This window comes from Rattus norvegicus, chromosome 11 (genome assembly GCF_021556685.1).
Source record: "Rattus norvegicus strain SHRSP/BbbUtx chromosome 11, alternate assembly SHRSP_T2T, whole genome shotgun sequence".
NCBI lineage: Eukaryota > Metazoa > Chordata > Mammalia > Rodentia > Muridae > Rattus > Rattus norvegicus.
Genome location: NC_141544.1, coordinates 96,420,045 through 96,447,977, shown reverse-complemented (window position 1 = coordinate 96,447,977; position 27,933 = coordinate 96,420,045). Strand labels below are relative to the sequence as shown.

The 27,933-nt window shown below is 56.2% G+C and overlaps 2 protein-coding genes and 2 long non-coding RNA genes across 21 annotated transcripts in view; 2 read left to right on the top strand and 2 right to left on the bottom strand.

Annotated features, from left to right (window-relative positions):
• Nucleotides 1-9,185, top strand: part of LOC148002707 (uncharacterized) — a 9,947-nt gene extending 762 nt beyond the window's left edge. The window contains exons 2-3 of one of the 2 annotated variants that reach the window (XR_015633694.1): nucleotides 7,286-7,488; nucleotides 9,062-9,185. This is a non-coding gene — a long non-coding RNA (uncharacterized LOC148002707). Of the gene's footprint in view, nucleotides 1-6,287; nucleotides 7,489-9,061 lie in introns of those variants that run through there. The other variant, XR_015633693.1, reaches the window with a different exon arrangement.
• LOC102555338 (uncharacterized) lies at nucleotides 3,956-11,253 on the bottom strand. The gene is made up of 4 exons (XR_015633692.1): nucleotides 10,281-11,253; nucleotides 8,024-8,099; nucleotides 4,407-4,533; nucleotides 3,956-4,092 (listed from the first exon to the last, which is right to left on the bottom strand). It is a non-coding gene; the product is annotated as an uncharacterized LOC102555338 (long non-coding RNA).
• Nucleotides 10,927-13,839, top strand: Ccdc188 (coiled-coil domain containing 188). 10 transcript variants are annotated; one of them, NM_001433433.1, is made up of 9 exons: nucleotides 10,927-11,534; nucleotides 11,673-11,780; nucleotides 11,868-11,975; nucleotides 12,053-12,109; nucleotides 12,195-12,254; nucleotides 12,357-12,421; nucleotides 12,552-12,603; nucleotides 12,877-12,926; nucleotides 13,009-13,386. In NM_001433433.1, the coding sequence occupies exons 1-9, from the start codon at nucleotides 11,010-11,012 to the stop codon at nucleotides 13,193-13,195; spliced, it is 1,212 nt and encodes a 403-aa protein (NP_001420362.1). In that variant the 5' UTR covers nucleotides 10,927-11,009; the 3' UTR covers nucleotides 13,196-13,386. The 10 variants fall into 10 exon arrangements, 6 of the variants coding, with proteins under 6 accessions (NP_001420362.1, NP_001420365.1, XP_087432915.1 ...); NM_001433436.1 differs by having other exon boundaries at nucleotides 11,673-11,975; XR_015632852.1 differs by lacking the exon at nucleotides 11,868-11,975 and having other exon boundaries at nucleotides 11,010-11,534; nucleotides 12,357-12,449; nucleotides 13,009-13,385.
• Nucleotides 13,791-27,933, bottom strand: Zdhhc8 (zDHHC palmitoyltransferase 8). Of its 8 annotated transcripts, none has more exons than XM_087576031.1 (11): nucleotides 27,699-27,933; nucleotides 21,593-21,714; nucleotides 21,270-21,427; nucleotides 21,007-21,179; nucleotides 20,716-20,823; nucleotides 20,297-20,388; nucleotides 19,996-20,131; nucleotides 19,588-19,708; nucleotides 19,401-19,510; nucleotides 17,310-18,307; nucleotides 13,791-16,459 (listed from the first exon to the last, which is right to left on the bottom strand). In XM_087576031.1, the coding sequence occupies exons 5-11, from the start codon at nucleotides 20,815-20,817 to the stop codon at nucleotides 16,288-16,290; spliced, it is 1,731 nt and encodes a 576-aa protein (XP_087432157.1). In that variant the 5' UTR covers nucleotides 20,818-20,823; nucleotides 21,007-21,179; nucleotides 21,270-21,427; nucleotides 21,593-21,714; nucleotides 27,699-27,933; the 3' UTR covers nucleotides 13,791-16,287. The 8 variants fall into 8 exon arrangements, with proteins under 8 accessions (XP_087432157.1, XP_087432156.1, XP_087432153.1 ...); XM_087576030.1 differs by having other exon boundaries at nucleotides 13,791-14,762; XM_087576027.1 differs by having other exon boundaries at nucleotides 13,791-14,762; nucleotides 20,716-20,818.

Genomic DNA, 27,933 nt, shown 5'->3' with positions numbered 1-27,933 from the left:
ATCCCTCCTCTCCCTCCCTCTGGTTCACTGGGAGCTGGTAGTCAAATTTTGCAGGGAGCCTGTAGTGGTGGTGACACACACATTTAATCCCAGTACCCAGAAGCAGGCAGATCTCTGAGCTGGAGGCCACCGTAGTCTACAGAACAAGTTCCAGGACAGCCAGGGCTACCTAGAGAAACTCTGTCTCAACAAACATGACAAGACAAAATCTGTTTGCCCAGCACCCTTTGAAGACCGTTCCCTTACATCCTTCAACGGCACAGCGCACACCCGCAGTGATGCCCATAGCGACCCACTCTTGCACACCGGCCCTGTGACCCCAGATAAACTTGGGTCTCTCTGAGCCTGTCAAGTGGATAATGGCAGAGGCTGCCCTGGGTCGGTGAGGGAGGGAGGATCAGTGGTAGTGGCTCTATCCCTGGGTCTCTGCGTAAGAGGATGGGCATGTCTTCCTTTCCCAGACCCAGATCTAAGCCTATGTGCCTCTCATGATTACTTACCTAGAGGTGGCTCCATGTCCCCATGCCCTCTGATAGTGTGACAACAAAGCCAGAAGCCCCCAAAAGCAAGATGGAGGCAGGACCTGCTCCCGTAGAGCCCAACGTGCCACTGGATTGAGGGAGCTGGAGCCAGGGCAGCCTGGAGACCAGGCGGGAAGAGCCAAGAGCAGCTGTGGCCAGTCCACCCTCAGCTTAGGACTCCAGATCCTCTGTAGCATGTCCAGGGCTCTACCCTGGGTCCAATGTGAGCAGCCTCAGGCTCCCAATGAGACTCAGTAGGCCCAGCAGCCTGGAGTCTCAAATGTGTCTTCCTGGTGTGCTGTCAGGCTACCTTTATCCCTCCTCTCTCCTCTCCTGGCTATGCTGTCCCCTCCTTTAGGCTCCCGTAGATGACCCAGCCCTGACCTCTGGGTGGCTCAGACCCCGCTTCCATGGAGTGTGATGAGTGGCCGGGAGCGGCTGTTGTAATTAGTGTGAACGTGCCTCATTTGCCAGGAAGGAAAATCCCATCTTGGAAACACACGTCGGATGCAAGTTCAATTTTACCCAAGAGGCCATAAAACCCCTTTTCCAATCACCTGGTGCTGTTGGCTGCCAGCAGTGTTAATCCTGGAGATGTTATTTAGAGCTGAGAGATCACTCGAGGGTGTGGAGATCAGGTCCCAGTCCCTCCCTGAGGGGCCCCTGGTTGCTCCTGCAGAGACCCCAGAAGATAGATGACTGAAGTTCTGCAGAGGTGGGCTCACTGGCAGGTGGGAGACTGAGAACACAGATGGCTGCAGGGACTGCCATACACGGGGTGTTTGGCCCTACTGGTCCATAGGCATTGTCCTTCTGGTCCCTAATCACCAGCCTGCACCCTCCTCCCTCCAAGATTGGTACTATCTTCCAGCCTATCATTAAAAATCGTTTCCTTGATTACCGGGGTAACAATGAAAACACATAATTGAATCTTCAAGAAATTACCATTTTTATAACTCGTGCCTAGTTCCTGAGATAAATTAAACATCTCTCTCATATTGCAAGCAGCTTCTGGCACGTGAACAAGGGACTGACTAATAGTACCCTTTATTACTGATACAGGCCTCAGTGAGAAGAGGCTGCTGCCTCCTGGGAGGCCTGGTGGTTTCTCCTGGCTAGCCTCTGTGGTGAAGCAGCACCAGCTAGCCATAGGATGGGTGTGTGGTGGACAGCTAGCTCTTCAGCTGCCGGTTGGGTGAGGTTGTGGGGGTTGGGGGGGAGGTGGAGGACCATTGTAGCCCATGCTCCCTCTAAAACACAAGGCCTCTGGCCCAGAGGCTTTCTAGGAAGTATGGCCCAGGGAGCTGGAGGAAGTGAGGTTGTGGGTCCAGGCAGAGGTGGGAGCCGCAGGGAGGAGGGCAATATGTTGAGGACAACAGGCAAGTGTATGAGCAGTGAGGAACAGGGACAGAAAGGGGGGACCAAGAAGAGGAAGACCCATGGAAGAGGGTCACACACAGCATAACAAGACAGACTTTACTCTCATACCTTCCCTTCAGTTAAAGGCAGCCAGGCTCACATGGCCTGGACGTCTCAAAGTCAGGCAGCTGAGAGGCTACTGAGGGTGCTCCCTCTCAGGGCAGGTGGACTTGGTGGAGTGCTCCCTCTCAGAGAGGACAGGTGGACTGGGTGGAGTGCTCCCTCTCAGAGAGGACAGGTGGACTGGGTGAGGTGCTCCCACTCAGAGAGGACAGGTGGACTGGGTGGGGTGCTCCCTCTCAGAGAGGGCAGGTGGACTGGGTGGGGTGCTCCCTCTCAGAGAGGACAGGTGGACTGGGTGGGGTGCTCCCTCTCAGAGAGGACAGGTGGACTGGGTGGGGTGCTCCCTCTCAGAGAGGACAGGTGGACTGGGTGAGGTGCTCCCACTCAGAGAGGGCCGGTGGACTGGGTGGGGTGCTCCCTCTCAGAGAGGACAGGTGGACTGGGTGAGGTGCTCCCACTCAGAGAGGGCAGGTGGACTGAGTGGGGTGCTCCCTCTCAGAGAGGACAGGTGGACTGGGTGAGGTGCTCCCTCTCAGAGAGGACAGGTGGACTGGGTGAGGTGCTCCCACTCAGAGAGGACAGGTGGACTGGGTGAGGTGCTCCCTCTCAGAGAGGACAGGTGGACTGGGTGAGGTGCTCCCACTCAGAGAGGACAGGTGGACTGGGTGGGGTGCTCCCACTCAGAGAGGACAGGTGGACTGGGTGGGGTGCTCCCACTCAGAGAGGACAGGTGGACTGGGTGGGGTGCTCCCACTCAGAGAGGACAGGTGGACTGGGTGGGGTGCTCCCACTCAGAGAGGACAGGTGGACTGGGTGAGGTGCTCCCACTCAGAGAGGACAGGTGGACTGGGTGAGGTGCTCCCTCTCAGAGAGGACAGGTGGACTGGGTGAGGTGCTCCCACTCAGAGAGGACAGGTGGACTGGGTGGGGTGCTCCCACTCAGAGAGGACAGGTGGACTGGGTGGGGTGCTCCCACTCAGAGAGGGCCGGTGGACTGGGTGGGGTGCTCCCTCTCAGAGAGGACAGGTGGACTGGGTGGGGTGCTCCCTCTCAGAGAGGACAGGTGGACTGGGTGAGGTGCTCCCACTCAGAGAGGGCCGGTGGACTGGGTGGGGTGCTCCCACTCAGAGAGGGCAGGTGGACTGAGTGGGGTGCTCCCACTCAGAGAGGACAGGTGGACTGGGTGGGGTGCTCCCTCTCAGAGAGGACAGGTGGACTGGGTGAGGTGCTCCCTCTCAGAGAGGACAGGTGGACTGGGTGAGGTGCTCCCACTCAGAGAGGACAGGTGGACTGGGTGAGGTGCTCCCACTCAGAGAGGACAGGTGGACTGGGTGAGGTGCTCCCACTCAGAGAGGACAGGTGGACTGGGTGGGGTGCTCCCTCTCAGAGAGGACAGGTGGACTGGGTGAGGTGCTCCCACTCAGAGAGGACAGGTGGACTGGGTGGGGTGCTCCCTCTCAGAGAGGACAGGTGGACTGGGTGAGGTGCTCCCACTCAGAGAGGGCCGGTGGACTGGGTGAGGTGCTCCCACTCAGAGAGGGCCGGTGGACTGGGTGGAGTGCTCCCTCTCAGAGAGGGCCGGTGGACTGGGTGAGGTGCTCCCACTCAGAGAGGGCCGGTGGACTGGGTGAGGTGCTCCCACTCAGAGAGGGCCGGTGGACTGGGTGGGGTGCTCCCTCTCAGAGAGGACAGGTGGACTGGGTGAGGTGCTCCCACTCAGAGAGGACAGGTGGACTGGGTGGGGTGCTCCCACTCAGAGAGGACAGGTGGACTGGGTGGAGTGCTCCCTCTCAGAGAGGGCCGGTGGACTGAGTGGAGGTGAGGAAGTGGGTGCTTAGCGGATGGAAGAAAAGTCTGTGGGATTGCTGAGACGGCCCGCAGCAGTGGTGGGTACTGGGCTGGCACATACACTCACATGACTCTTGCTGGCTGAGGGAAGAGAGGCTACAGGCTCCAGACTCAGGGATACATTTCATCCACTTGCCAGCCTTGCTCAACAGAACCAGCTTTAAACAGGGACGCATAAAGAGAAGCCCCCCAGAGGCAAGAGAGGAGGCGAGGGCCACAGCACGGACAGACGATTTGCTATCTAGACGGGAGGAAAGGTGGCTTAGAGAACAGTCTCCCATCTTGGCCATCGAGACAGACCCTCAAAGGCTAGATGCACCAGGAGCGTGGGACTCTAGCCAGGAAAGCTGTGCTTCCTTATATAGTGGGCGCCTGGGGCGGGGCGGGGGGTGGGGGTGGGGTTAGGTAGCGCCCTCTGGTGGAAAAGGTGGGAAGTGCAACAGGGAGCTACCATTCAGGCAGCACTCTGAGGGGCTGGGTGTGCCTCCTCTCCATCACCCTCTCTTTACTCAGGTCTTCCTGATTTTGACAAGGCTCTGTCACCCAAAGGCTCACCTGGAGGCTCTGAAGGAGTCTCATGGTCAGACGACAGCATGCAGCCTGTCAACTTCCTGTCACTGGCACCATGTTGGGATGAGGAGCCAAGACAGCACCACATCATAGGGCACACATATACTAGAGTCTGTGGATGACAGGGACAGTCTACTTAGAGATAAAGGTGGTCTTACCTTACACTTCCACTCCATCCCAGAAGGGCTACACTTTTGGTGTTGCCCTGTGGATTGGGGCAGAGCCTCACCCAGAGCCTGAGGACATCAGCCAAGGCCTGGTCACCTGGGCTGAGAGGGTCAAGGCTGAAAGTCCTAATAAAGGACAGGAAAATGGTAGGCTGGGCTCTGGGCTCTACACTAAATCTCCTCCACAAAGGCCTGTCCCAGCCCACATGTAAACGTGTATATGCCTTGAGGCCTTGCAAGACACAGCTTTGAGCTCTATGGGCTCTCTCCAGGTCCAGCCTCTAGGTTCTCTACCAGACCAAAGGCAGAGTCCCAGCACTGGGTGCCTGTCACCTGGCAGGTCATCCCCACCCTCCTAGAGGAGAACAGCTTGGAGCCCCTGGGCTACTCTCAGCCAATGTGTCCAGGATCTGGCTGGGACCACCCTGACCTGCCCTGATCACATAGCTGTGGGGCTCCCTATCCTAGCTGTGATACCCTGTGACAGACGGAAGTCAATCCAGTGCTGCTCACGGGACACATGGAATACCACTGCACAGTGCTGGGGACGTCTGGGATAATTTGCTTCAAACTCTGCCTTCCTCCCAGAGCTTTAATCTCTGCAATTGTGAATTCCCAGAAGACCACAAGAACCCAGCCCACCTTGTGCAGGGGTCTTTGCGGGGGGTCAGACATGAAGACAGGATCTCACTGTGCTAAGCAGTAGGGAAAGGCGCATCCTCAAACCTCGTGATCGCATGGCTACTCCTCGTGGAAACCACAGATCCAAGTCGGGGTGGATGCTTTGTGCCTGCTCTGTCCCTTCCTTGGCACAAGTTTCAGCCTGGTGGACTCTGCAATTTCTTCCTAGCCTGTCTGCTCTGGATGCTGGATCCCAAGCATCTGTGCCTGGTGCAGGGTTGAGGCGCCATCTGGTGGCAAGTCTAAGAACTGCAGCCTACTCCTGCTCTGCCTGCCATTAGCATCGGACCAGAGGTCAGTCAGCTTTTGGCAGCTTAAAGTGAGCCCTCATTTCTCACAGTCCCACTTTAACCTGAGGGTCTTTGTGTCATCGGGATACAGAAATAGGCCTTTGGAGTTTATAGCCTGGAACTTTCTTGGCACCACTGTCTGGCTGGAAGTAACAAGAGAAGAGATCTGACTCCTAAGAAAGGAGAGGGGGCTTCGGTTTGGGCAGAGGTGCTCACACCCAGCAACCTCTTGGAGCACAGGAGCATGGTGCTCCCAGTGTAAGGCCTCAGAGCCTCCAGCATCCTGGAATGATGGTTATCCACTGGGACTGTGTCTTCCACCAGGGATGTCTTGAGCACTCATATTACCTTTCTGATTATTAAAGTTAAAAATGTGAGCAGTGGCTTCCGGAGAGTGACCACAGAAGAGAGGGGCAAACAGCCTGTCATAACATACATTCTGGGAACACAGAGGCCATGTCTAGTACTGGGCACCCCATGGGCGTACCTTCCCTCCTGGAGCTTTAACCTCCGGAACTGGGGATTCCCAGAAGACCTCAGGCACCTAGTGCTTTCTTTGGGGCTAAGACATGGAGACAGGATCTCACTGTGTGTCCCAGGTTGACCTCAAACTCATGGGGTTTTGCAGGCATTCCTGGAGCAGCCTTGGAGGAGCCTGTATTAGCCTTCCACAATCCTGACGTGCACAAGCATGAAGCTAGCAGTGTGGTCCCACTGCCCAGTCCTCAGTTTGCTCTGCACCCCCACTCTCTGAAGACTGGGGAAGGGCCACGAAGGCCACACAGTTTTCAGCAGCACATGTCTGCTTTGCCAGGACAGAGGCCTAGCAGCCCCTACCTTGTGGCCCTGGGGTGACTTGGTCACACAGACCACTTCATCCCTCAGCTGCCTCTCTGGCTATGAGCCTAAGGACACCTGGAAGGTCCCAGGCCATGACTCAGAGCCAAGTGTCACCTTCCTTGCTACCAGAGCAAAGGAGAGTTCATGCCCAGGCCACACCCAAGGTCTGGGGAAGGAGATGAAAGGACTGGCAGAGACCCATGTGACAGAGTAATCCAAGGCTGCTCCAGGAATGCCTGCAAAACCCCAGGCACATTCATCCAGGGGCCATAGGATCCTCTAGTCCTGTGCAGAGTGCTTTAGGGCTGCAAGTGGAGAGAACAGACTGGGTGGGTAAGGTCCAGAAGCCCAAGTTAAAAACACAGAAATGGGTGTGGCTGACTCTATGACTCTGAGCTCTACTCAGGCCCTGAAATAAGGATGTGTCAGTGAGTTTCAAGGCCACAGTGAGTAGAGGCTAATCTGCTCATATGGCCCCTGACTTCATCTCAGGCCAGCTGTAGGCAAGACGCTCTAGACAGCATAGCCCATTCTCCCCTCTTGTCTCCTCAGCATCCCCTAAGCACCAGCAAGGGGGGTGGTGGTGAGTGTGTCTGGTTAGCTAACCCCTTACCACCACTCCAAGCTCAAGGCCATCTGGGTGTCATGGCAACATGGGCAGGAAGCGGCTGCCATGGCAACTGGTGTCCAGGGAAATATGCTGCCTAGCAACAGGGGCTAGGGCCACTCTAGCTCCTCACAGCACACTCTAGTGTCCCACACTCTCTGTGTGTCTGTGAGTCTGCATCATTTCAGGGCCCCACCCAGTGCAGACTCAGCCCTTCTGCATGAAGCTGGGGCTTCACACGGACCCTCACCCTGACCCAACACCCTCCCTGATTTGTAGGACATTTAACACTAGCAACAGCTCCTGCTCAAGGCAGAGCCGGCTACGCTGCGGACCCAGGGCTCTCCTCTCCTACTAGACTCCCTCACCTCTCAGGACACTGTGGAGCTCAAGACCATACAAGGACCATGGAGAAAGGGGAGGCGTCTTCGGGGCTGTCTGAGAGAAACCAGCCTTCCAGATAGGGCACCACCCAAGCAAAGGTAAGGTGACCAGAGAACATCGGGTTCCGGGGTAAGATGGGCACCTGAGGTCTCAGAACATATGAGCACCTGAACACCCTCAGTCCTCCCATGGCTGCTCAGCAAGTGTGGCCCAACCTGAGGACCCTAGCCTACAGCCTTTGTGCGGCACTGACAGGACAACATCCTGAGTGTCTACTGGGCTCTTACCAAGCCTGCAGACTCAGAATATAGGATGAAGACACCACTACCACCAATGTCAGCTACTCCTTCATACCAGTCACCTCATAGCAAATGCCATCCAAGGGCACTCCTGGGCTCTGAGATGATCATACCCTGGTAACCATGAAACCCCAGAGAGGAGCAAACAGGCAGAGGGCTTAGGAGACCCTCCAGGGACCTGAGTAGGCAGCTTCTGAGAGTTTAGGACACGCTGAGGCAATGTCAGGCCCTTCCTATTGTGTGATTGCAAGCCTCTGTCTGTACTGTGAGTGTATAGACACATCCCATCCTGGAAAAACGTAGAACTCCAGCTTGTGTGCCAGCTGGGCCCCACCTGAGCTCTCACTGTAGCGCACACCAGCTCTTCTGCCACAGGTTTCAGTGTCCCCTGATGGGTATCTATTCCAGGTCTGCAAGACAACAGGAGAGGGGCTATCAATCATAAGGGCCTTAAACAAACTGAAAGTTGGACACGGCTAACTCAGGGATACAGCCGCCTGGGAAGCAGGGACTGACTGGGCAAGCTTGTACTCCAGTACTGATCATGGCAGCTGTCACCAGAACTTGGCCCACTCCCTAGGTCTCATCAGATATCAGAGTGGGAGCAGAGATGAGTGGCAAGAGGCCTCCTTCCTAGACCTCGACCATCTCTACCGTTTAACAGAAAAAATACCTGTTGGGGTTGGGGATTTAGCTCAGTGGTAGAGGGCTTGCCTAGCAAGCGCAAGGCCTTGGGTTCGGTCCCCAGCTCCGAAAAAAAAAGAAAAAAGAAAAAAGAAAAAAGAAAAAAAAATACCTGTTAGCTTTCTGAACTCCTTCACAGAGGTAGAAAAAAGCAGGTTTTGTTAGAAGAGTGTCTTCTGGGGACTCTCAAGACCAAGAATAAAGGTAAACAGAATCAAAGAACCATAAGGGAGGAGAGAAAACATCAGCAGCAAAGGGTCTTATTCTCCCCCAAACCAATGCATCCGGAAAAGAGAACAGGGGACCCTGAGAAAGAAGAGGCATCAAGGGACTCACAGTGACCCTCAGTGGTTAAAACTGTGACCAGTGAGATTCAAAGTTGTCAAACATTATGTGTTACATAACCCTTTGGTCAATTATAGGCAGTATGCGGTTCCTTAAGTATGCACAACAGGACGGAGGGAGTGGGAGGGGAAGCTGTGATCAAGATTGCTCAGACAGACAGACACACAGAATATTTAATGGCAAGGACTGGAAGTATAAATCAGTGGTAGATGCCTGCTTGTCATGTGCAAAGCCCTGGGTGTCATCCCCGTCACCGCTAAGAAAATGTTGGTAATTAGAAACTCACATCAACTAATTATGCTGTTGGCATCGTGACAGAACATATCCCTCATGTTTGTACTAGGAATGGCAAGACCACACCACTGCATGGTCAACGGGAGACGGCGCAGAACGTGCAAGGTACAGAGCCCAGTACTGCAGAATGACAATAAATGCCTGCATTGACGGCTAACACGTTTACGATAGGACACTTTGTTACTTTAGTGTGCTCTTTGTGTCTGTGTTTTTAAAAGGCTTTACTGTAAAAGGCAGCAGAGAGAAGCTGTGGTAGTTCTCTGCCATCTTGTGCTTTGTACCTCTCAGGGACACACAGTCTTCCTCAGTCTTACACTGCTCCACTCAGCAACCAAGGGGCAAGCGGGTTCTTCACACCCAGGTTCCATGTGGCCCTGCTGTGTAGGATATGACACCATCCAGGCTTACACATGTGTGCTTTCGAATGCCAAATCACCTACTGGCAAATTCTTCAGAATGCACCCTGTCACTGAATGGCACAAGGCTGTGTATAAAGTGAGAGAGAAGGGCTAAGACAGCTTGGTCAGCAGCAAAACACTTGCCAGAGAAGCCTGAGGACCTGAGTCTGATCCCTGGAAGCTCTGTAAAAAGCCAGGAGGGGTGATGGCTCACAGTCCCAGTCCCAGTTCCAGTGCACATTTATCCAGGGCTGACTGGCCAGCTATCCTGCTTTAATCAGAATGCCCCAGGTCCCAGTGAGAGACTTTGTCTCAAACTCATCTGACAGTCTCTTCCAGCTCAATGGACACAAGGCATGCATGCGGTAAACATGAAAGCAGGCAAAACACACATACACATAAAATAGAAATAAATTACATGCCCACAGAATAAATGATTTGTTTTAAAGGAAGAGAGAGAGTTGGGACTTAAAGGAATTCACATACAAATATCCAAGCCACAGAGAAGTGACCCAGCATCTACCTGGGAGTTTCAAACAAGCGGGGAAAGCAGAAGAGATTTCATCAGTGAAATATTGTACCCCAAATTGGGACGTCAATGGGGGTGCAGAGATGGCTTAGCATTGAAAGCAGTTGCTGCCCTTGCAGATGAGCAGAGTCCAGGAGTTCCCAGGACCCACAGCAGGGGGCTCACAACCACCTATAACTGCAGCTTCACGGGATCCAGTGCTGACTTCACACACCTACACACACACACACACACACACACACACACACACACACACACACGGCGGGGGGGAGTAAAAATACATTAACTATTAAAATAGAGAACAACACAGCCAGGCAGAAGCTCAGAGAAGAGATGTTTACCTTGTATGCAAAAGACCCTAGATGGCACTGCGTATAAATAAAGCGTGTAACTTGGCCCGAGAATCCAGAACTGTAAGCAGCAGGACATGTGCTCTGGGGTCCGAGAGGGAGCTCAAGCTCACTGGAGTGGCAGCAGAGAACATCCTCAGACTGATATGCTAGACCAAGTCCCAGTTAGATGCCTCTAGCCTCATGTGTCCTGTCCCGACTCTTGGATACGAGCTTGGCTCAGAAGCAGGTCGTTGGCAACTTGACTGGTCTTGAGCGTAATCTAAGGGCTGGAGCCTCAGGGATCTTGGCTGGCCACTTTTACTCTGCTAGATCCTGACAGGGACACATAGCACAGGGGCTTGAACCTGGAGTGGGGGATAGCTGCCATTCTTGCCACATGCGATTTCTCCCAGGGCCCACTCAGCTTTTTCCAGAGCCAGCCTTCTGAGAATGAATGGGCACCATGAACATTCCTCCACATGGAGAGAGAAAAAGACAGTGGCAGGGCTTCAGGGCCAGTGAGAACTGGGCAGAGGCAGGACTCTCCTCCCACTCTCCTCCCTTCTGCCCCAGTCCTAACCCCAGCCCATTGTGACCTCCCTGTCTGTACCCAGGCCTTTGTGACTGTCACCTAGGTAGACTTGTGAGCCAGAGTGACATCCAAAGTGCCTTCAAAGAGAGTGGCAGGTTAGCCAGGCCAGAGCCTGGACCTGGGGTCAGGACGGGTCACAGGGACCGATGGAGGGGCCAGAACCCCTGGGACCCTGTGGACACTCTCACACCCAGCATCCCCCAGCCCCAGTTTCAAACAACCATGGAGGATGCCTGAATCAGCCCTGTCAGGGATTTGTAAGGTGGCCCTGTCTGGTCCCCCTTCAGTCCACTCAGTCATTAGAGTCTTCCAGACCTTTCCCAGCTCCAGGGACAGGGAGCGGGGGACCCAGAATGAGAGGAGAAGCCCCTGGGATGTTTCTGTCAAGTGAAGGAGAGATTCCACGACAGAGAGCTCGAGAGCCAGCAGGCGCCAGACAAGAAGAGGTTGAGGTAGAGTGGGACTGGCCCCTACATCCAGGGCATGAGCAGGGGCCACCCAGGCAGACAGCACCCCCCACCTCAGGACCCAGGCCCTGCCCATGCCCAACCCTGCCTCCCAGAGGAAGGGCCACGGCTTCATCCAGACAAGCTCCCACACAGCTTCAGGGCGGGACACTAGAGTCTGCACAGCAATCCTTTCTGCAGCTGGAGCAGGAGAACCACAGTCTGGTGAGTGCATCCCATAGGCCAATGGGCACCAGCTGCTCCTTTGAGTTCCTGCCCTAGCCCATCTGCTTCAGCTTCCTGCCAGAGAAGCAACCAGAACAGGTGACACCCCCCCCCCCGTCTTTCTGGCCCCTCCCCCAGAAAAGGCAGAACCAGGACCTTCGGGAGCAGCTGGGGGCCCTCCTGGGGCCAGGGCAGCAGTTCCTGCCTCTATGTTCTGAGCACTCAAGCTGTACAGCGCTGGCCTGGGTAAGCGGGAACACGCGGTCCCGGACCCATGCAGCGGCACCTCCAGCGGTCCACAGCCTTGGGCCTGACCCAGGGGCTCTCCCACAGTCCCCCGAGTCAGCCAGGACACGGCTCCTGGAAGACAGGGCACCTGTGCAGCTGTTAAGGCAGCAGGAGCTCTGCCCAGGGAAAGAGTCTTTTGTGCGGCAGTCCCAGGTGGGCCCTGGGGAGAGGGGTTTGGCCTGGGGAGCAGAGAGCAGGTTCCTGCGCCCACACTCCTCCTTCCCACCCAGAGTGAGCTGCAACAGATCCGATTGTCCTTTGAGAGGAAGAAGATGGCCATTACTGAGGTGCCCGTTTGGCCTGTGGTGGGAGGGAGCCCCTACTCTATCCTGCTCCTTGGACGTGATGCAGGCCCCAATTCCCTGCCCCCAGGTGTGGGACGGTGTGGCCGAGGTACACATGGCTCTGAACAACCAGGCCACCGGGCTCCTGGTAGGTCGTCAAAGGGCCATGGTAGCGATGGTGGCCATGAGAGCCAGTGGGTATGGCACAGTGATGGGCCAGAGGACTGGCTTCACGTCCTCTGCCTCCTAGAACCTCAAGAAGGACATCCGAGGTGTACTAGAACAGATGGAGGACATTCAGCTGGAGATTCTGGGGTGATGCGGGGACCCCGGGCTGAGCCAGGTTGGGATGGGGTGGACCCTTCTCTGATCTTCAGTCCCACAAAAGGGGCAGTGCCAGGCTGGGGGCAAGGGCTGCATGGTCCTGACCGTGTGCTTCCCCTAGGGAGAGGGCCCAGTGCCGCACTCAGGCCAGGAAGCAGCAGCAAATGATGGAGGTAAGTCCTCACCCGTCTGCTGATTCCAGAGTCCCCAACCGGGGTAGTGCTAGGGAGGTTCTGAGGAACGGACTCCAGGGACCAGGTCTCAGAGCTAGAGCCCAGTGGTTGCAACAGATGATTATCCCTGGGAAGGGGAGGGAAACAGGCACAGCTGGGTTGGCCCTACAATGGAGTCTGTTTAGCGTGGGTACCTCAGGGCTAGGGACCCGCCCTCCCCCAGGGTCCCCAAGGTGCTGAGGACAGGCTCTGACCCAGCCCCCTCCCTGACAGAAAGGCAGGCCACAGCTGGGATGTTCGGAGGGCCTAAAGGGCCACCTCTGGTAGGTCACTTCGGGGCAGAGCCCAGTTCCCCAGGATCATCCCCATGGGCTTTCCCTACCCCTTAATTGCCACTGCCTGCAGGCTGCTGGCCTTGAGGCTGCTGCTGGGTGCTCTGCTGGCCTGCACAGCGGCCTACGTGTACGTGGTGGACCCCACACCCTTCGAGGGGCTGGTGCCACCCCTGCTGAGCCGAGCCAACGTCTGGAAGCTCAGGGCCTTACTGGGTCCCTTCTTACGCCTGGAGGTGGACGACTTCCTGCCTTTCTAGAACAGAAGCCCAGTGGCCCCAGCAAGGAGGCCAGGTGGCTGGTGCTACCCCAGGGGCTCAGGGGCCTTACTGGTCCTTGCCTACAGCACTGTGGCACATGGCCCCTACCAGAAGCTGCAGAGAAGGGTGGAGGAAGGGCTAGTCCTGAGGGCTGGGCCTGCAGCTGGATATACAGTCATGACACACTTTGCATGTAAGCTTGTTTCCATGGAAACCGGGACTTTGTGGGCCAAAGGTTTGGGAACTTTGTGAAGCACCCTGGCAGTAGGGGTTTGCTTGGTGGTGCCCCTGCCTCAGATCCCAGTGCTGGCTCCTATGTTCTCCCAAGTGTATTCCTCCACAAAGGCCTCCTGGAGTTTGAGGACATGGCAGGTGGTCTTCCCTAGTTACAGCTGGGGAGTTAGGAGGTCCTCATTGCTCTCCTGGACCAGACTCACCCAGGGACCACGGAAATCAGAGCCCTGAATCTGCTGACCCATTGCTACCTTGTCAACTCTGCAGGGGCTCTCGACTCCTCAACTCAGTCCCTGTCTAACTCAGCCTCCTGTATTGTCCAAGGCTAAAATCAGGGGACCTACCTTGCAGGGCAGCGCTGTGGGTGTGAACACAAAAAAAAAAAATTTATTAGGGAAGTTGAAGGAGGGAAATCCTGTAGAACAGAAAACAGTTTGTGGATCTGCCCCAGATGGGAGAGACAGAACTGTCGCCCAGACGTGGGCCCCAGGACATGGCTCCTGTGTAAAAAAAGGAGTTGGCGGGGGGCGGGTTCTGTTCTGACTCCTCCCGGAGGCATCCAGGCCCCCAGGCTAGGGTATTCCCGGAGGTATCACCCTTGGATGCAGAGAGACAACCCGTTGGGGACAGAGCAGGCAAGAGGCAGAGAAGGGTGGACCAGGTTCAGTGCACCAGGCTGGCTGGCAGCTCCAGGACATTAAGGCATCTGTTCAGGGGTCTGGGGTGGAGTGAAGGAGTGCAGTAACCTGCGGTGACCTGAGACCCCCACCCCAGCCCAATCCACAGAGGCCTGGGCTCCCTAGAGGAAGTGGCTTAAAGTGCTTGGAAGGGGTAAGGAGGTTGGGGTGAAGGTCATGCTGGTTCCCAGTATCTCTGAGGCCACCCCCACTGGGGCACTGGACCCCTGCAGCAGGTGGGGGGACTTCCTGAGGTCACCTGGAGCCAGGGTCCTGGGCCCTGACAGACTCATCAGTCAAGATGTGGCTGGTTGACAGGGTATGGGGCAGGGATCCCCAGGCTACCGATGTATCATCCAGCCAGACTCCAAAGTTCTACAGTAGCCTGGTCTTCTGGGTCCCCAGAAGATTGTCCATGGCCCTAGAGCCACCTACTAGTGTCCTGTTAGGGACCTGAGAGGCTGGGGAAAAGGCTGGATGCAGCAGAATGTAGCCGACAGATGGTCCCACGGGGGGCTGCCCCAGCAGCCACGCTCCAGGGGGCCCGCAGCGGCGGGTGATCCTCAGGATGGCCAAGGTGGCACAGGTGTAGGCCAGGAGTCCCCCTAGGCGGACCACGCCACCCCCATCCACGGCTACAGCTGCCAATGCGCCCCCTGTTGGCCGATATCCATGAGAGAGAAGCAGAAAGGTGGAAGTCAGCAGGGGGTACATCTAAGGGCCCCCCCTACCCAGGCTCTGGACACCTCCCCTCCCTGAAACTCTGAACCTAGCCTAGCCTTCTCCAGCTCTGCTCTGAGCACTAGCTCAGAAAAATGTGGCTTTCTGAACTAATTCCTCCCTTGGCATACAGCAGGGAAGAGGGCATTCTCAAGTACAGTAGTTTCTGTGGGGTTCTCAGCCAGGCGTTGCCCTCATGTGCAGCCTCCATTGATTGTACCTGCCCTATGATGCCCTTTGGTGCCTCAGAGTCCCAGGAGGCAGCTGAGGTCCTAGCCTTTCACCAAACACCCTGTTGTCCAGCATGACAGCCAGGGAGTAAGAGACCTTTGCAACTCACCAGCAGAAGGCCCATTACCAACTAGGCCTGACTTGGCACGTCAGCAGAAATGTCCAAGAGGAATGTGCTACCCTGTACCAGTTGGCCAACCCTTTTCCTGAGACCCTTCCCTGCACCCACAGTCATAGCCTTGCCCAAGGAAAGGATCAAAATGATTTTTCCTTTTTTTTAATAAAATTATAGATATATAGATGTAAATATAAAAACATAAAACAGACACAATGCAAGCAGACGCTGCCATGTGCTTACTCAGGTCCCTGACGCCAGGGGAAGAACTGACCCCTCCCTGATGTGCTTTCCAGCTGCGCTGGCCAAGCCAGTGCTGGGAACTCGGTATGCTTTGGGGTGAGGACTCTCCAGCTTGGCAGGGAAGGCCTGAGGGGGGGGGGGCTCTAGGCCCCGCTGGTCCCTGGGGCAGCATCTGGCCCCCTTTCTGCTCTGGCCTACCCCACCCCCCATCACCTCCCACAAGAGCATAAAGCAGAAGTTAAGGCTTTGATGAAAGAGCAGTGGCAGCCAAGCACTAACATCAGACATGGGACGGTAGCACAGCATACAGACATAGGGACATGAACCCACCAGCCAGGCAAGACAGGAACAGAGGGAGCTGGGACCTGCTACAGCTGGATTATCTGTCCATCTGTTCATCCATCCATCCCAACCCAGAGCAGGCCAGGGTTACGCCCCCTGCAAAGCATAGGCCTTGCCAAGCAACAAGCGACCAGCTTTGTCAGTGAAAGGCCATGAATTAGGAGCAGCTGGAGAACAGGGCTGAGCAACCCATCCAGACAGGAGTGGGCAGGCCCACGGGACTGTTGGGGACTGGCCTTAGGGGATGAGGGCAAGAGGGTGCAGGGCTGAGCTTGGCTGATGACAGGCAGTCCAGGTCCCCATCACAGCTCACAGCCTTGGATCCGTCTGCCCTGTGAGTACTAGATAAGTAGATGAACAGGCTGAGGCCGGAGCACAAGCTTGTGGAGGCAAGGCTTTCTTTCCTGTTGACGTGTCCACAGCAGGCTTGGGTAGCCTCCTCCCTGGGGCAGAGAACTTGATAGGGTTGGGGAGCTGCTGTGGGGGTCCTGGTCCCCGTGGAATCACAGCAGATGAGTAGTGGTCAGTTCTCACACCGAGATTTCGTACGTAGTCCCACCCACGCCGGACACCTTCTTAACCAGCGTGTGCCGGGCAGGGCTGGCGTTGGGCCCCATGGGGCTGGCAGCAGGCCCCAGCCGGGCCATGCCCGGGGACTGACCGTTAAGCTTACTTGGGGGGGTCTTCAGCTGAGGGTGATCCCTGCATCAAAACAAGCACATACACACACATGCACACACAGTGAACACAGGACGGTGGGCGATAGGACACGTGTAGATGTGGACTGGAGCCCTGTGTCCTGGACCCTGCAGTCCTTGTCCTTAGGATTATGCTGTCACAGGATAGACATTTCCAGAACTGTCACCCTTGTGGGTACACTGATCTCTCCCAGTTGGATCAGCCAAAGAGCAGCTAGCCTGAGTTGCAGGCTCTACCTGTCCACTGGGATTGAAGTTGGGAAATCCAGTAGTGGACACGTAGCTCTTTCACTAGTTTCTCAGGAAAATGAGGGGTACCACTCCTATTTCCCGGCCTGGCCAGAACTACTGTTCCCCAGAGAGATGCCCTATGGAACCTTGTAGCCACACAGCCTAAACAGAATTTCCTCCCAGGCCTCACCTGAGACCAAAACAATGATGCTAGTGCCAGGTACCTGGGTCCCACCAGCCCTTCCCTACTTTAGGAATGGGAGCTCCCTGCTAATCTGGGGCTACATGCTCAGTCCATATGAGTTGTGGTGAGGAATATCCCCCAGTCTCAGCATGCTGAGCATGTATCAAGACCAGGGGGGGAGACAGCATGCCTGGGAAGGTAGGAGTCCATACACCCGAGTGAAACCCTCTAGGAGGGCTCTGAGCAAAGTCTGTCTTCCCACATGCATACTGGACCCAGACCTTCCCAAACGGGTAACTAGGGGCCTTGAAGGCAAGGTAAGGCTCAGCTACCTTGTACTGTCCCTACAGAAAACCTATGGGTCTCCAGGATGAGCTGGGAGAACCGGGTCATGAGAGGTCCTGCACGGGGAAACCCATCTATACTTCTGGGCACCCACCTCTGCATAGCCAGTGAGGGCTGCCGGTCCGGAAGGTCCGTGTGGATGAAGGCGACAGCCTTGGAGCCCGAGTAGGAGGGCGATCGGGGGGTGCCTGGTGGGGAAGGCAGGCCCTGACGGGCAGGTGACCTGTGTGAACCACTGCCAGGCCGGGGTCCTGGGGCATTGTTGTTGGCCTGGTCAGCCTGCAGGGAAGAGGAGGATGTCCGAGGTGCCCGACTCATGGAGCTGGACAGTGAGGACAATGATGTCTGCAGGGCAGGATTTCGGGCACCACCAAAGCCAGGCCCGGCCACGAGGTCATCCCTGGAGCCATAGCGCAGCACAGAGCCGCGGGGACCTTCTGTTAACACACTGGCCTGTTGCAGGCTGTAGGAGCTGGGTGTGTCATAGACACCAGAGTCGCCAAAGAGTGAGTCAGTCTGGGACCGCAGCAGCCGTTCACGCTCTTCTCTGTCCTTGCGCTCCTGGATAGAGGCCATGATGGTCCGAGACAGGTTGTCATAGCGCACAGGAGAGGGCTCCCTAGGCCGGGGACCCAGCACAGGGCTGAAGCTGCGGGGTGGGGGCCGTGGAGGATCTGATGGCCCAGGGTGCAGGTAGGGTGAATGGTAGCCGGCCATACCAACAGAGGGGTGTGTGGGGCATGCGTGGCCACTGGGTGAGCCAGGGTTAAGTAGGCTGTCGTATGACAGGCTGCCATTTCGGTTGGGCAGTGCGTGAGGAGCAAAGAGACCACGGTGGGGTGTAGGGGGCCCACCTTCAGAGCGCAGTGGCTGTAAGGTCATGTGGTCCCCACCCCGCCGACTGGCAGCCTTGAGACTCAGGGAGCGTAAGGCACCTGAGAAGGCATCAGTGGCACTGAGGGGTGGGGAGGGAGGGTAGGTAGGATGCAGACCACCAGGCCCATGGTCTGGGAGATCCAGGCTGGGCTCTGATACAAAGTCTAGACTGTGGGTGCTGTCATCGGCCAGAGTGAGGGAGTCAGGGCCTGGGACCTGTGGAGGACAGGGCATTCTCACTACTGTACACACCACACCTCTTACCTGACCCTAGAGCACCAAGAACAGGAGACTGCCATCCCTGCTCCTCATACACCCGACCCCTCCCGTGCCTACTATGGATGGAAGTTGGGACAGAAGAGTTGGCACTGTGATGCCAGAATTGACCCCCAAAGGGAAGCTGGTGTGGGACCTGCTTCTACCCCACCATCACTAAAAGGCTGCACAGACCCTCCCTAAGGCCACCAACAGTGAGGCTTTGTAGTAGAAAGCCAGAGTAGGCTTCTCCAGACACAAGGTCTATGGTCTTGGGCCTCTCCAACCCAAAGCAGCCACAGTCACAGCACAGGTAGAGGGTCCTCTTTAGTCTCTGTGACTAGACCCAAGCCACGGGCCCCTCGAATTCCCACGCCTCTAAGAATAACTTGCCCTGGTGCACTCAAGCAGCCTTGTGAAATCCTTCGTGGGGTAAAGTCAGTCACAGGAAGGTGGTGGCACAGGGTGTTCAAAGCCCATCCTAGTCTACACAGCTCCCCTGCTGGGCAGCAGGGCTATACCACATTGCCACCAGGACGGGCCCTTGTCCGCAGGTGCCCAGGCTCACTCTCACCCAATGGCCTAGACGGGAAGGAGGCCCCCAGGACAGAGCTGGTCTAGAGGTGTGGAACTAGTCTCTCAGGCAATCTCTAGGGGGTGGCAGCTTTGGGAACACTCAGGGTTCTGGATCATTCCACAGGCTGCTCCATGTTGCTCACTGTTCCACAGTGAAAGACAAAGAAGTACTTAACTCATGAAAATAAATGTGCTTTCTCCAACAAACCTCCAATTCTTCTGAGGGTTCCCGTGGGCCTTACAGAATGACTAATGGTGGAATTCCAGACATCCTAGCCACTAGAGGGGGAAGCTGCCCTCCTGGTCTGTGGGGCAGTGCCAGTACAGACGCAGAGATGCCAGGCCAAGGTGGTCTCACCTGCTCCCCTCTAAGGGACCCCAGCTCAGCATGCTCATAGGATTGCGTCCTGCCAGGAGCACAAAAATGGGACAGGACACCAGGGGGCAGATCCTTCCCAGAGGCAGAGCCTGGACTTACCTGCTCACTAGGTCCACAAAAGGGTGTCTTGGGAGCAGTGGAGAAGGCTGGCCGGAACTTATACATGGCAGGTGTTGGGGGGCTGGTCCTCTGTACTGACAGGGCACTCTCTGAGAAGAGGGACCACAGTCATGGAGTGACATGAAAGCCAGCCCATGTCCCTTTCCTCAGCTGCCCTCCACCTCACCAGCACTGCCAGGTCTTGGGGTCTTCAGATCTCTTCCAAAGGTGCCAGCCTCCATCTTGGGGGGCAGTGGAGGTCCCAGGTCCAGAGGTTTCTCATCCAGCTGGTCTAGACTGCCCTTAGACTAAGGAAGAGGGGGCAGTGGTAGGCGAAGTCTTGAAAAAGGGTTTCTGTGTGTAGCCCTGGCTGTCCTAGAACTCACTTTGTAGACAGGCTGGCCTTGAACTCTCAGATCCACTTGCCTCTGCCTCCCACGTGCTGGGATTAGACGTGTGCCACTAACGCCCATCTTCCTGTGGCTTTGGACACATGCATAAAGCTTGCCTCGTCCCTCTACCTCTTCTTCCTGTCCCCACCCCTACACCCCACAGTCCACTCATACAACCTTACTGTTCCAGTCCAGACCCCCACCTTGCTGCGGCCAGCTTTCAGCCCATTGTCGCTGAGTTTGACCTTGAGGGGCACAGCTCGTTCCAGGAGCTCAGGCCTCAGGAAGGGTGGCTTTAGGCTCACTGAGAGTGGCATCCTGGGAGCTTCCACCACATACCTGTGCCAGGGGAGAGAGGTCAGCGGCCAGACAGACAGGCCAGAACAAACGAGGGCAGGGCCGGCCCCACCTAGCCAGAGCAGAAGGAACCAGGCTGAGGGTCCGAGGCTGCCCACCCCGCACCCAGAACAGGCCTCTTGTTCCCGTGCCCAGGCCGGGCCTCACCGGGGCGCCAGGGGACTGCATAACACGTGCTCCACGTTCCCATAGCAGCCTCGGGTGAAGGGATTCACACCCCCGCGGAACTTCCCAGTCACCTGTGGACATGGGTCCCCTCAGCCAGCCTGACCACCCAGGACAGGCAGGGAGACAGGCAAAGGTAGGTGGGTCCTTAGAAGTGGTCTTCATGGGAGACAGTGTGGGCAAAGTGGACCCAACAGTGCCCTACACCCAGGTTATCCGTGCCTGCCCTTGCGGGAAGCTATAGCACTCCCAGGCCTTGAGCTGGTGGCTGCAGTGTTCATGGGTTGCAAGTGTTGCAGCGGGATGGGCAGCCATGGCCCCACACCCTGAGTCCCTCCTCCCACAGCTGCCTGAGCAACATCACGTGAGGGCTCCTGAGGCCCAGCCCACAGGGTTTGCACCTGCTCATTGGTGGTGCGTCCCCGGGTGACCAGTACCACGTGGAAGCCAGTGAGGCCGATGACAGGAATGAAGAAAAGGCCAGCCACACACATGACAGCCATGCTGGCCTGTTAAGGCCAACAGTTGAGGCAAGAACACGACGACCCCCCCTCCCCCCCTGCAGTGACAGGTCTCTCGACCCCCTCTCGTCTAAGCACGGCAACTCTTCCGGAAGACTCGTGTACCCGCCGACCCCCCAGGAGCCGACCCCCCAGGATGTGCTCCCGAGGGCCACGTGGAGACAAGGATACGTGATGGTGGTGTGGGCCGCCCCCAGCCCCTCCGAGTGGTTGAGCACGTAGAGCAGGCCGAAGGCCACCACCCCCACCATGTGTGCGCTGAGTGACAGCAGGAACAGGAAGAAGTAACGGTAGTTACGGCGTCCGATGCAGTTGTTCACCCAGGGGCAGTGGTGGTCAAAGTCCTGGCAGGGGCAGTGCTGTCAGAACGCGCGGAAGGCGGCAGTAGGGCCTGGGCACGGGGGAGAGGAGGGGAAGGGCGGGGGGGCGGTCACCTCCACACAGTTGTCGCAGACGCTGCAGTGTGAGCAGCGCGGCGGACGGTAGAAGTGGCATGTTGCACACCACTTCATGCGGACCTGGATGCCCCGCACATCCACGTTCTTGTACAGTGGGGCCCGGAAGTCATCCTCCTTGTCCTCGTCCTCGTCCGCTGAACATCAGGAGCCCAGGAGGGTGACAAGAGTACAGGAAGGTGAGCTTCCTAGCAGGAAAAGACCTGTCTAATCCCTGCCCAGCCCACCCACCAAGAACCCCAAATCAGCCACTTACGCTCCAGGGACAAGGATCGGGTGAGCTGCCACATACAGGGCCCTACCTCGGGGGAAGACTCCGGGGTCCATGAAGGTAGCCATACTGAAGTTGGCCAGGACAAAGAGGAAGAGGATGCCATTGTAGACAGGAATAGCTGGAGAGACAGCTCTTGTCAACCACGGGCACCTGCAATGGACAATGGAACAGAGAGCCGGGGATATGAAGGAGACAGCCACGTGTATGCGTCTAGGTCCATCAGACCTCCACCAGGCAGGCACACAAGGCAGATCTTAGCCCTTGCTACTCCCTGGCTGTGTCCATCATGCCCGGTGTGAGCTCCCTGCACTAGTTCCAACCCTGGCAACCTTAGAGCCATGTCTGGAACACAATTCACAGCTGAGGAAATCACTAGAGAGGCCTATCAGCCTAGGGCACAGGATTGGGGTGGCCACAGAGCTAAGCCAACCTTCCTGCAACTTGCCCAGGCTACCATACCCAGACAGGAGAACTCAGAGGCCAGTGGGCTACCAGCAGCTTGACTCAGGCCATGCCAGAGCTGTGCTGACACGTAGCTGAGAGTCACAACCCCGCTTCAGCCATCTTCCTTTCTGTTCCTGGAGGGCACAGCTCTAGTCTGGGGAGACCCTATTCCTAACTAGGTGACAGCATAGGAGACCTGAAACACTGGGAAAGCACACACTTCTGCCCTTCCGGTCTCTCACCATCCCACAGCACTTGGAGCCAAGGCTTCCCTTCCAACTCCATTTTCCAGGAAGCCTTCATTCGTGTACTTCATAGTAAGGGCTTTACACATCTGCCTCAGCCCTCACAGGTCCTCACCAGAATCACCTCCACAGAGACATGCCGGGTCTTGAACCCCTAGTCCTGACCCTGTAATGGCTACCAAAATCCACTCACTATGTTCAAGAAGCTCCTCTGGCCTCAGGAAACAATGTTTCCTTCTGTATCACTGGCTGCTGAGACAGGTGGGGGGGGGCACACATAGGGGTTTAATTTCCGGCCTATGTTTGGTCCTTTGTGGAGTCAGGCTAGTGGAGTTTCCCTCATGGTTGCCCTGAGCACAAGATGGAATGATGGTGGCCGCCTGCAGGGCCTGCAGCTACCCACCACCCGAGTGCACAGTCCACACTGTGCGCCCACGCCTGCCTTGGCCAGGAGCCAGGCCCGCCGCCCCAGCAACCACCTCCATGGCAGCAGAACTATTTTTAGTGGAAAGCAAGAGGCTATTTAAAGCTCCTGCTTCCCACGGCAGCACCCTCCATGGGGCCACCAGCCATGATACCCCATCCTCTTTCCAGGGCCAGCATGGACATGACAGCATGACAACACAGGCCACAGCCATGAGGGTCGGGCAGATCACACCCAACCTGTCAGCCTGGAGCATTCACTCTACACTCTACATCTCTGACAGAAACGGCATAGTAAACATGTCCGTGACCTCCAATCCACTCTGTTCAGCAGAACTACAGTGGCACCCTACGATGAGATTCACAGCCCAGCAGTGAAGAACTCAGTAGGTAAGGGAGAGACACCTCTGAGTGAAGCAGTCAAGTCTTCTAGGGATGGGGTGCCCTCCAGCCTGACTTGGGTAGAACACACCAGCTCCCTGTGATGTCCGGTGAGAGGGGCTAGTTGCACACCAATAAAAAGTGAAAATTCAGGCCCCATGCTACAAAGTCAAAAGCATAATGTCAAACCCTAGCGCCACCTGCAGAAGTAGTATGGGGCCGCAGGGATGCTGTAAAGGGGAGACATGTGGAGGGAGCCAAGCATGGGAAGACCAGGCTTGGCTAGACAGGTTCAGTCCTTACAAGACCTTATCCTACATGAAGTGCCATGTCTTTGGTTATCCTCGAGGAAGTGAGGACAACAGCCATCCTTCCTATAAACAAGAAGCTAAAGACCGCAGGCATAGGGGACAGGCTACCTCCTAGTTTTCACTTGGCTAGCCTTGGGGGTACACGGCCTATGAAGTAGAAAGGGCCTAGCTCCCAGGGCTGGAGTGTTCTCCCAGGCGGACAGCCAGTATTTCTGTATTGCCTCTCTAGCTCCTTAGAGGACCACATGGGCCAGACAGCTGCCCTGAGTGAGATATCTGAGGAGCAAGGGGGCAGTCCTGAGCCAGGTTTGGCTGTCTGCACTGGTGGGACACCTCAATGGTACTGAGGTGCTAGGCAGCTTCCGCATGAACAAGTACCACCTGCATAAACATGTAGCAGGGGCCAGGTGTGTGTGTGTGTGTGTATGTGTGTGTGTGTGTGTGTGTGTGTGTGTGTGTGTATGTGTGTGTCTGTGTGTGTGCGCACGCATGCGTGCCAAGCATCTATCCTCTCTAGGTGCTGCTGGGGGCCTTCTGGCCTCCCCACCAGGGTCTGAATAAGGTCCAGCTAGAGTTATAAAGCCTGTGTGCAGAGACAGGGTCATGGGGAGCTAGCACATACTGACATATGCAGAAACATGGACGCAAGCACATGTACACACAACTACTCTCCACAGCACACACAGAAAGGCAGAGAAGCACAAACAGCTCACAACCACACGAAAGCACAACCATTCCACATATGTGAATAAGGAACAGTTGCAGACACAGGCACACACAGGAAGACTTGCATGTAGACACTGGCACACACACCATACAGACATACCTGCAGAGTTGCTCATGCCCAGAGACGTGAATGTGGGCACTTTTGAAGATGACCATGTGGTACCCTCCTCCCAGGCTTTCTAACCAACATCAGCTGCCTACTACCATAGGACTCAGGCAAGCTCTCCGCCTCTGTATGCTTCCCACTGCCCCCAAGCACAGAGCAAACATGAGCACACCGAGGACCACTGAAGCCTGAAGGATGTGTGAGGACACAGAGACACGGGAGAACATTCGAAGACGTGCCAGCGTTCCCAACGGATGTTACAGACAGGGGCACTAGGTACTTGTGTGCTTAGTCCTCCACTTAGTTTCAGTGCTTGCCTGTGGAGAACATCTTCTGCTGCCTGGGCCTACCAAACACACCTGGCCAGCCCCACGCGGCCTTCAGAGGGCAGCTGGAGCGGATGGGCTCAACCCGCATCTGGCCTTCATGAGCAGGAAGGCTCTGCTTGCTACATTCCTAAAGACCCTTTCCTGGTTGGCTCAAGCCCTGCTAAGGAGAGTGAGTGTGTGTGTATGTGTGTGTGTGTGTGTGTGTGTGTGTGTGTGAGTGTTGTGTGTGTGTGTGAGTGTGTGTTGAGTATTGTGTGTAAGTGTGTGTGTTGTGTGTGTGAGTGTGGTGTGTGTGGTGTGTGTATGTGTGTATTGAGTATTGTGTATGTGTGTGTGTGAGTGGTGTGTGTGTGAGAGTGTTGTGTTTTGTGTGTGTGTGTTTTGTGTGTGAGTGTGTGTGTGAGTATGTGTGTGAGTGTGTGTGTGTTGTGTTTGTGTGTTGAGTATTGTGTGTGTATGTGTGTGGTGTGTGTGTGTGTGTGTGTGTGTGTGTGTGTGTGTGTCCACATGTGTTCCTAGCTCTGGGGCTCCGAGCACCCAAGGTCTTAAGATGCATCCTGAGCAACAGTAAGTCAGGCAGGAACACAAGCCATCACTGTGTGCCCCACCCAAGTGGACGTCTGGAGCCCAGCGTAGGCCAGCAGAGAGACACCACCCAGTAAGGGGGTGACTTCAGGGACAGAATTATCTGCCAAAGTCAAATGTCAAATGGAAAATTTTTACTCAGACATTTTACTTTAATCAAGTTCTTCATTAACACTGGCCTGTGGGGCACCCAGGGTCCACAGTAGCAGCCATTCACCCTGGACGCCCAAGGCACTTTGGAGTTCTAAGCAGCTACACCCACCTGGTCCAATCCCTAGACATTTGGACAGGAAGAGTCAGGCTCAGAAGAACAGTAATTTGTCACTAGCAGGAGAATGCATAGTTTTCAAACCTAGTCTCCCTCCCATGATGCTCCAGTCAGTCACTGCCTTCTTCCCAGGTCCCCAAAGCTGCCAGGGGCCAGAGCCAGACAGTCTACTGTCCCAGACTGGGCTTCTACCCATGCAGAGAGCTCAGGCCCACCTGAGCCAGCTTGACCACCCTGGGTGCCCGAATGATCTAACAGCTCTAGGGCTGGCCACCAGACTGCAATCCCTCCAGCAGGCATTGTCCATGTCCCTTTGAAAAGTGGATTTGAGGGGTGGCCTGCCTGGAGGAAGCCTTTGGACCCATCCCAGCACCAAACCCAGCTTGGCACTGTACCACAAAGAGAAACACACATCAGCAAAAGCCCAGGAGGGTTCCTGGGAAAGGGGCTCACTCCCATCTTACCTCCAGGGAGTTCACCCCAAATCCCACACATTGCCTACCCCCAGCCTATTCTAGAAAGAAGCCTGACTGTCTGCTGGGCCTACTACCCTCCTGGTGAGCTGGTTTGTAAAGGAGTCTCTGGACCTTCAGTCTTCCCTTTCCTGACTTATCCAGTTCTCCTTGGCATCTTGAGAAAAGCAGCTCAGACTCACAGAGGAGATATAAGGGTCACTTATACCAGGTGAAGTTCCAGAACCTGACATAGGCCCTAAAGGTAGACTGAGGGACTTCTTCCCTTTCTTGGTGTCTGAGGTATCAGTGGGCTAAGCCAGAAACAGGGTGGGAAGGAGGCACTGAGAGGATCGGGATCCTATCTTGAAAATGACACCTACTCCAGGCTGGCCACCAGACCTGCCTGGACACTGGCATGTCCCAAATCAGCACAGCTGTCCAGCAGAACAGAACCACCTGAGTGGGGCAGTCAGGTCAACCATACCCACACTTCATGGGCTCACCCAAGGGGCAGATGAGTTTGCACACCGACTGAACAGCACCCAAGTCATGCCAACCGCACAGCCAGTTCAAGACAGAGTGGCTGTCCCTTAAAGAGAATCCCAGACTTCAAGAGCACCAACACGCATGGCCCCAGAACTCTAGCTTCAAGAACAGAGAGGAAGCACTGCCCAGGAAAACAGTAGCAACCTCAGAGACCAAAGCTTGAGGCTGAGTCAAGTTCCCAGGAACCACCACAGAAGGACCCTCTGAAACTATGTAAGTCCTCTGAGGAGAGAAAAGCAGGGGGAGATGGTTTTAATCCCTCTTAAAACTTATCCCCACATTGCATGTCTTAATTTTAGAGTTATGTTAAAAGACATAGACACCCTCCCCGCCCTGAAACAAAACCCACTCCAAACCTCTGGAAGATTGAATTTTCCAAAATGTGTCCCTTCAGTCTTAGCTCCCCAAGCCCTTCCTTATCCCACAGTCCACAACATCTGAGTGACAAGAACACACAGACTCTCTCTGAGCCAGAAATAAGCCCGTCCACACAGGCCTTTTTTAAACCTGCTCTTTGCAGCCGTGGCACTCACCCAACCCCAGCCTCCAGGTAAGGACTCTCCTCCCACAACAGGCACTGAATTCAGACTCCTACAAAGCCTGCTATAGGATTCTACAAAGTGAAAAGGGCGGCTCAGGCTCACTTACATCTGGGACTGTCCCACTTGGAAACAAATGGGCATCCCTTTGGTCACCTGAGTTGTGTCAAGGCTTTGAAATTGTAGAAAGAAACGAGTGGTCAGAGATTCTCAAGACTGACCACCAGAACCCCATGACCTATGAGCCAGCCGTGTCAAGAAATTGAGGCTGGAGCTGCTGAGTGCCAGGCTGGCAAGAGTGCTCCCTCCCCACGACTGGTGGCCTAGCCTATGAGGTCTTTTTGTCCCCCAGGCCTAGAAGTGTAGGTACTGGAGCCTCAGTGTTGTGCTTAGGGAGGGCAGGCTGGAGTGGTCAGCCACGGCTGTGGGGCAGGCCACACCTACGCGAGAATCATAGAAATAAGTTGATTTTACATGCGGGCTGCGACGTGGGGGCTCACAGCTCCTACTCCCCCAACCCTTCGCCAGGAAGGTTGGTGTCTGTAAGTGACACGCGTTCCCCTCCAAGGCCCTGAGGGAATGAAGGGCTGTAACCACACCCAGGGCCTGCTAGAACGCTCAAAGGCAGGCATTCACCTGTCCAGGCACCCGGACGCAGCCCCTCGCCGCAACCTGCTGATCCGCCTAGCCCACCGCTGCCCCCGTGGGGCCCGTGCGCCCACCCGCCCCTCTCGAGTCCCTCTCTGCTACCAGCTCTGGACCCGGCGCCGACTCACGTGAATACGAAGAAGAGGGTGCTGGAGCCAACCAACAGCGCCGCGGCCGTGGCCACCGGGATGTACTTGGCGGGTTTGAGGCGCGTCCCGGGGCTGCGGGGCATCCTGGGCGCCGCGCCGCCGCATCCCTCCCCGGGCCGGGCGGGCGGGGCCGGCCGGGTCGGGCCGGGGTCGGGCGCGCGGGCTGGACGCGGCGCAGGATCCGCGGCAGCGGCAGTGGAGGAAATCCCACCCC

Excerpts from the sequence above, each read along its gene's own strand:
- Ccdc188 (XM_087576788.1), top strand. The coding sequence starts at position 11,010 with ATGGAGGGGCCAGAACCCCTGGGACCCTGTGGACACTCTCACACCCAG. Across the intron at positions 11,535-11,672 it reads AGCAGGAGAACCACAGTCTG|AAAAGGCAGAACCAGGACCT; the intron begins GTGAGTGCATCC and ends CCCCTCCCCCAG. Across the intron at positions 12,255-12,356 it reads ACCAGGCCACCGGGCTCCTG|AACCTCAAGAAGGACATCCG; the intron begins GTAGGTCGTCAA and ends TCTGCCTCCTAG.
- Zdhhc8 (XM_087576027.1), bottom strand. The coding sequence starts at position 27,802 with ATGCCCCGCAGCCCCGGGACGCGCCTCAAACCCGCCAAGTACATCCCG. Across the intron at positions 20,819-21,006 it reads GCGGCCCACACCACCATCAC|CATGGCTGTCATGTGTGTGG; the intron begins GTATCCTTGTCT and ends TTAACAGGCCAG. Across the intron at positions 19,511-19,587 it reads CCCAAGACCTGGCAGTGCTG|AGAGTGCCCTGTCAGTACAG; the intron begins GTGAGGTGGAGG and ends CCCTCTTCTCAG.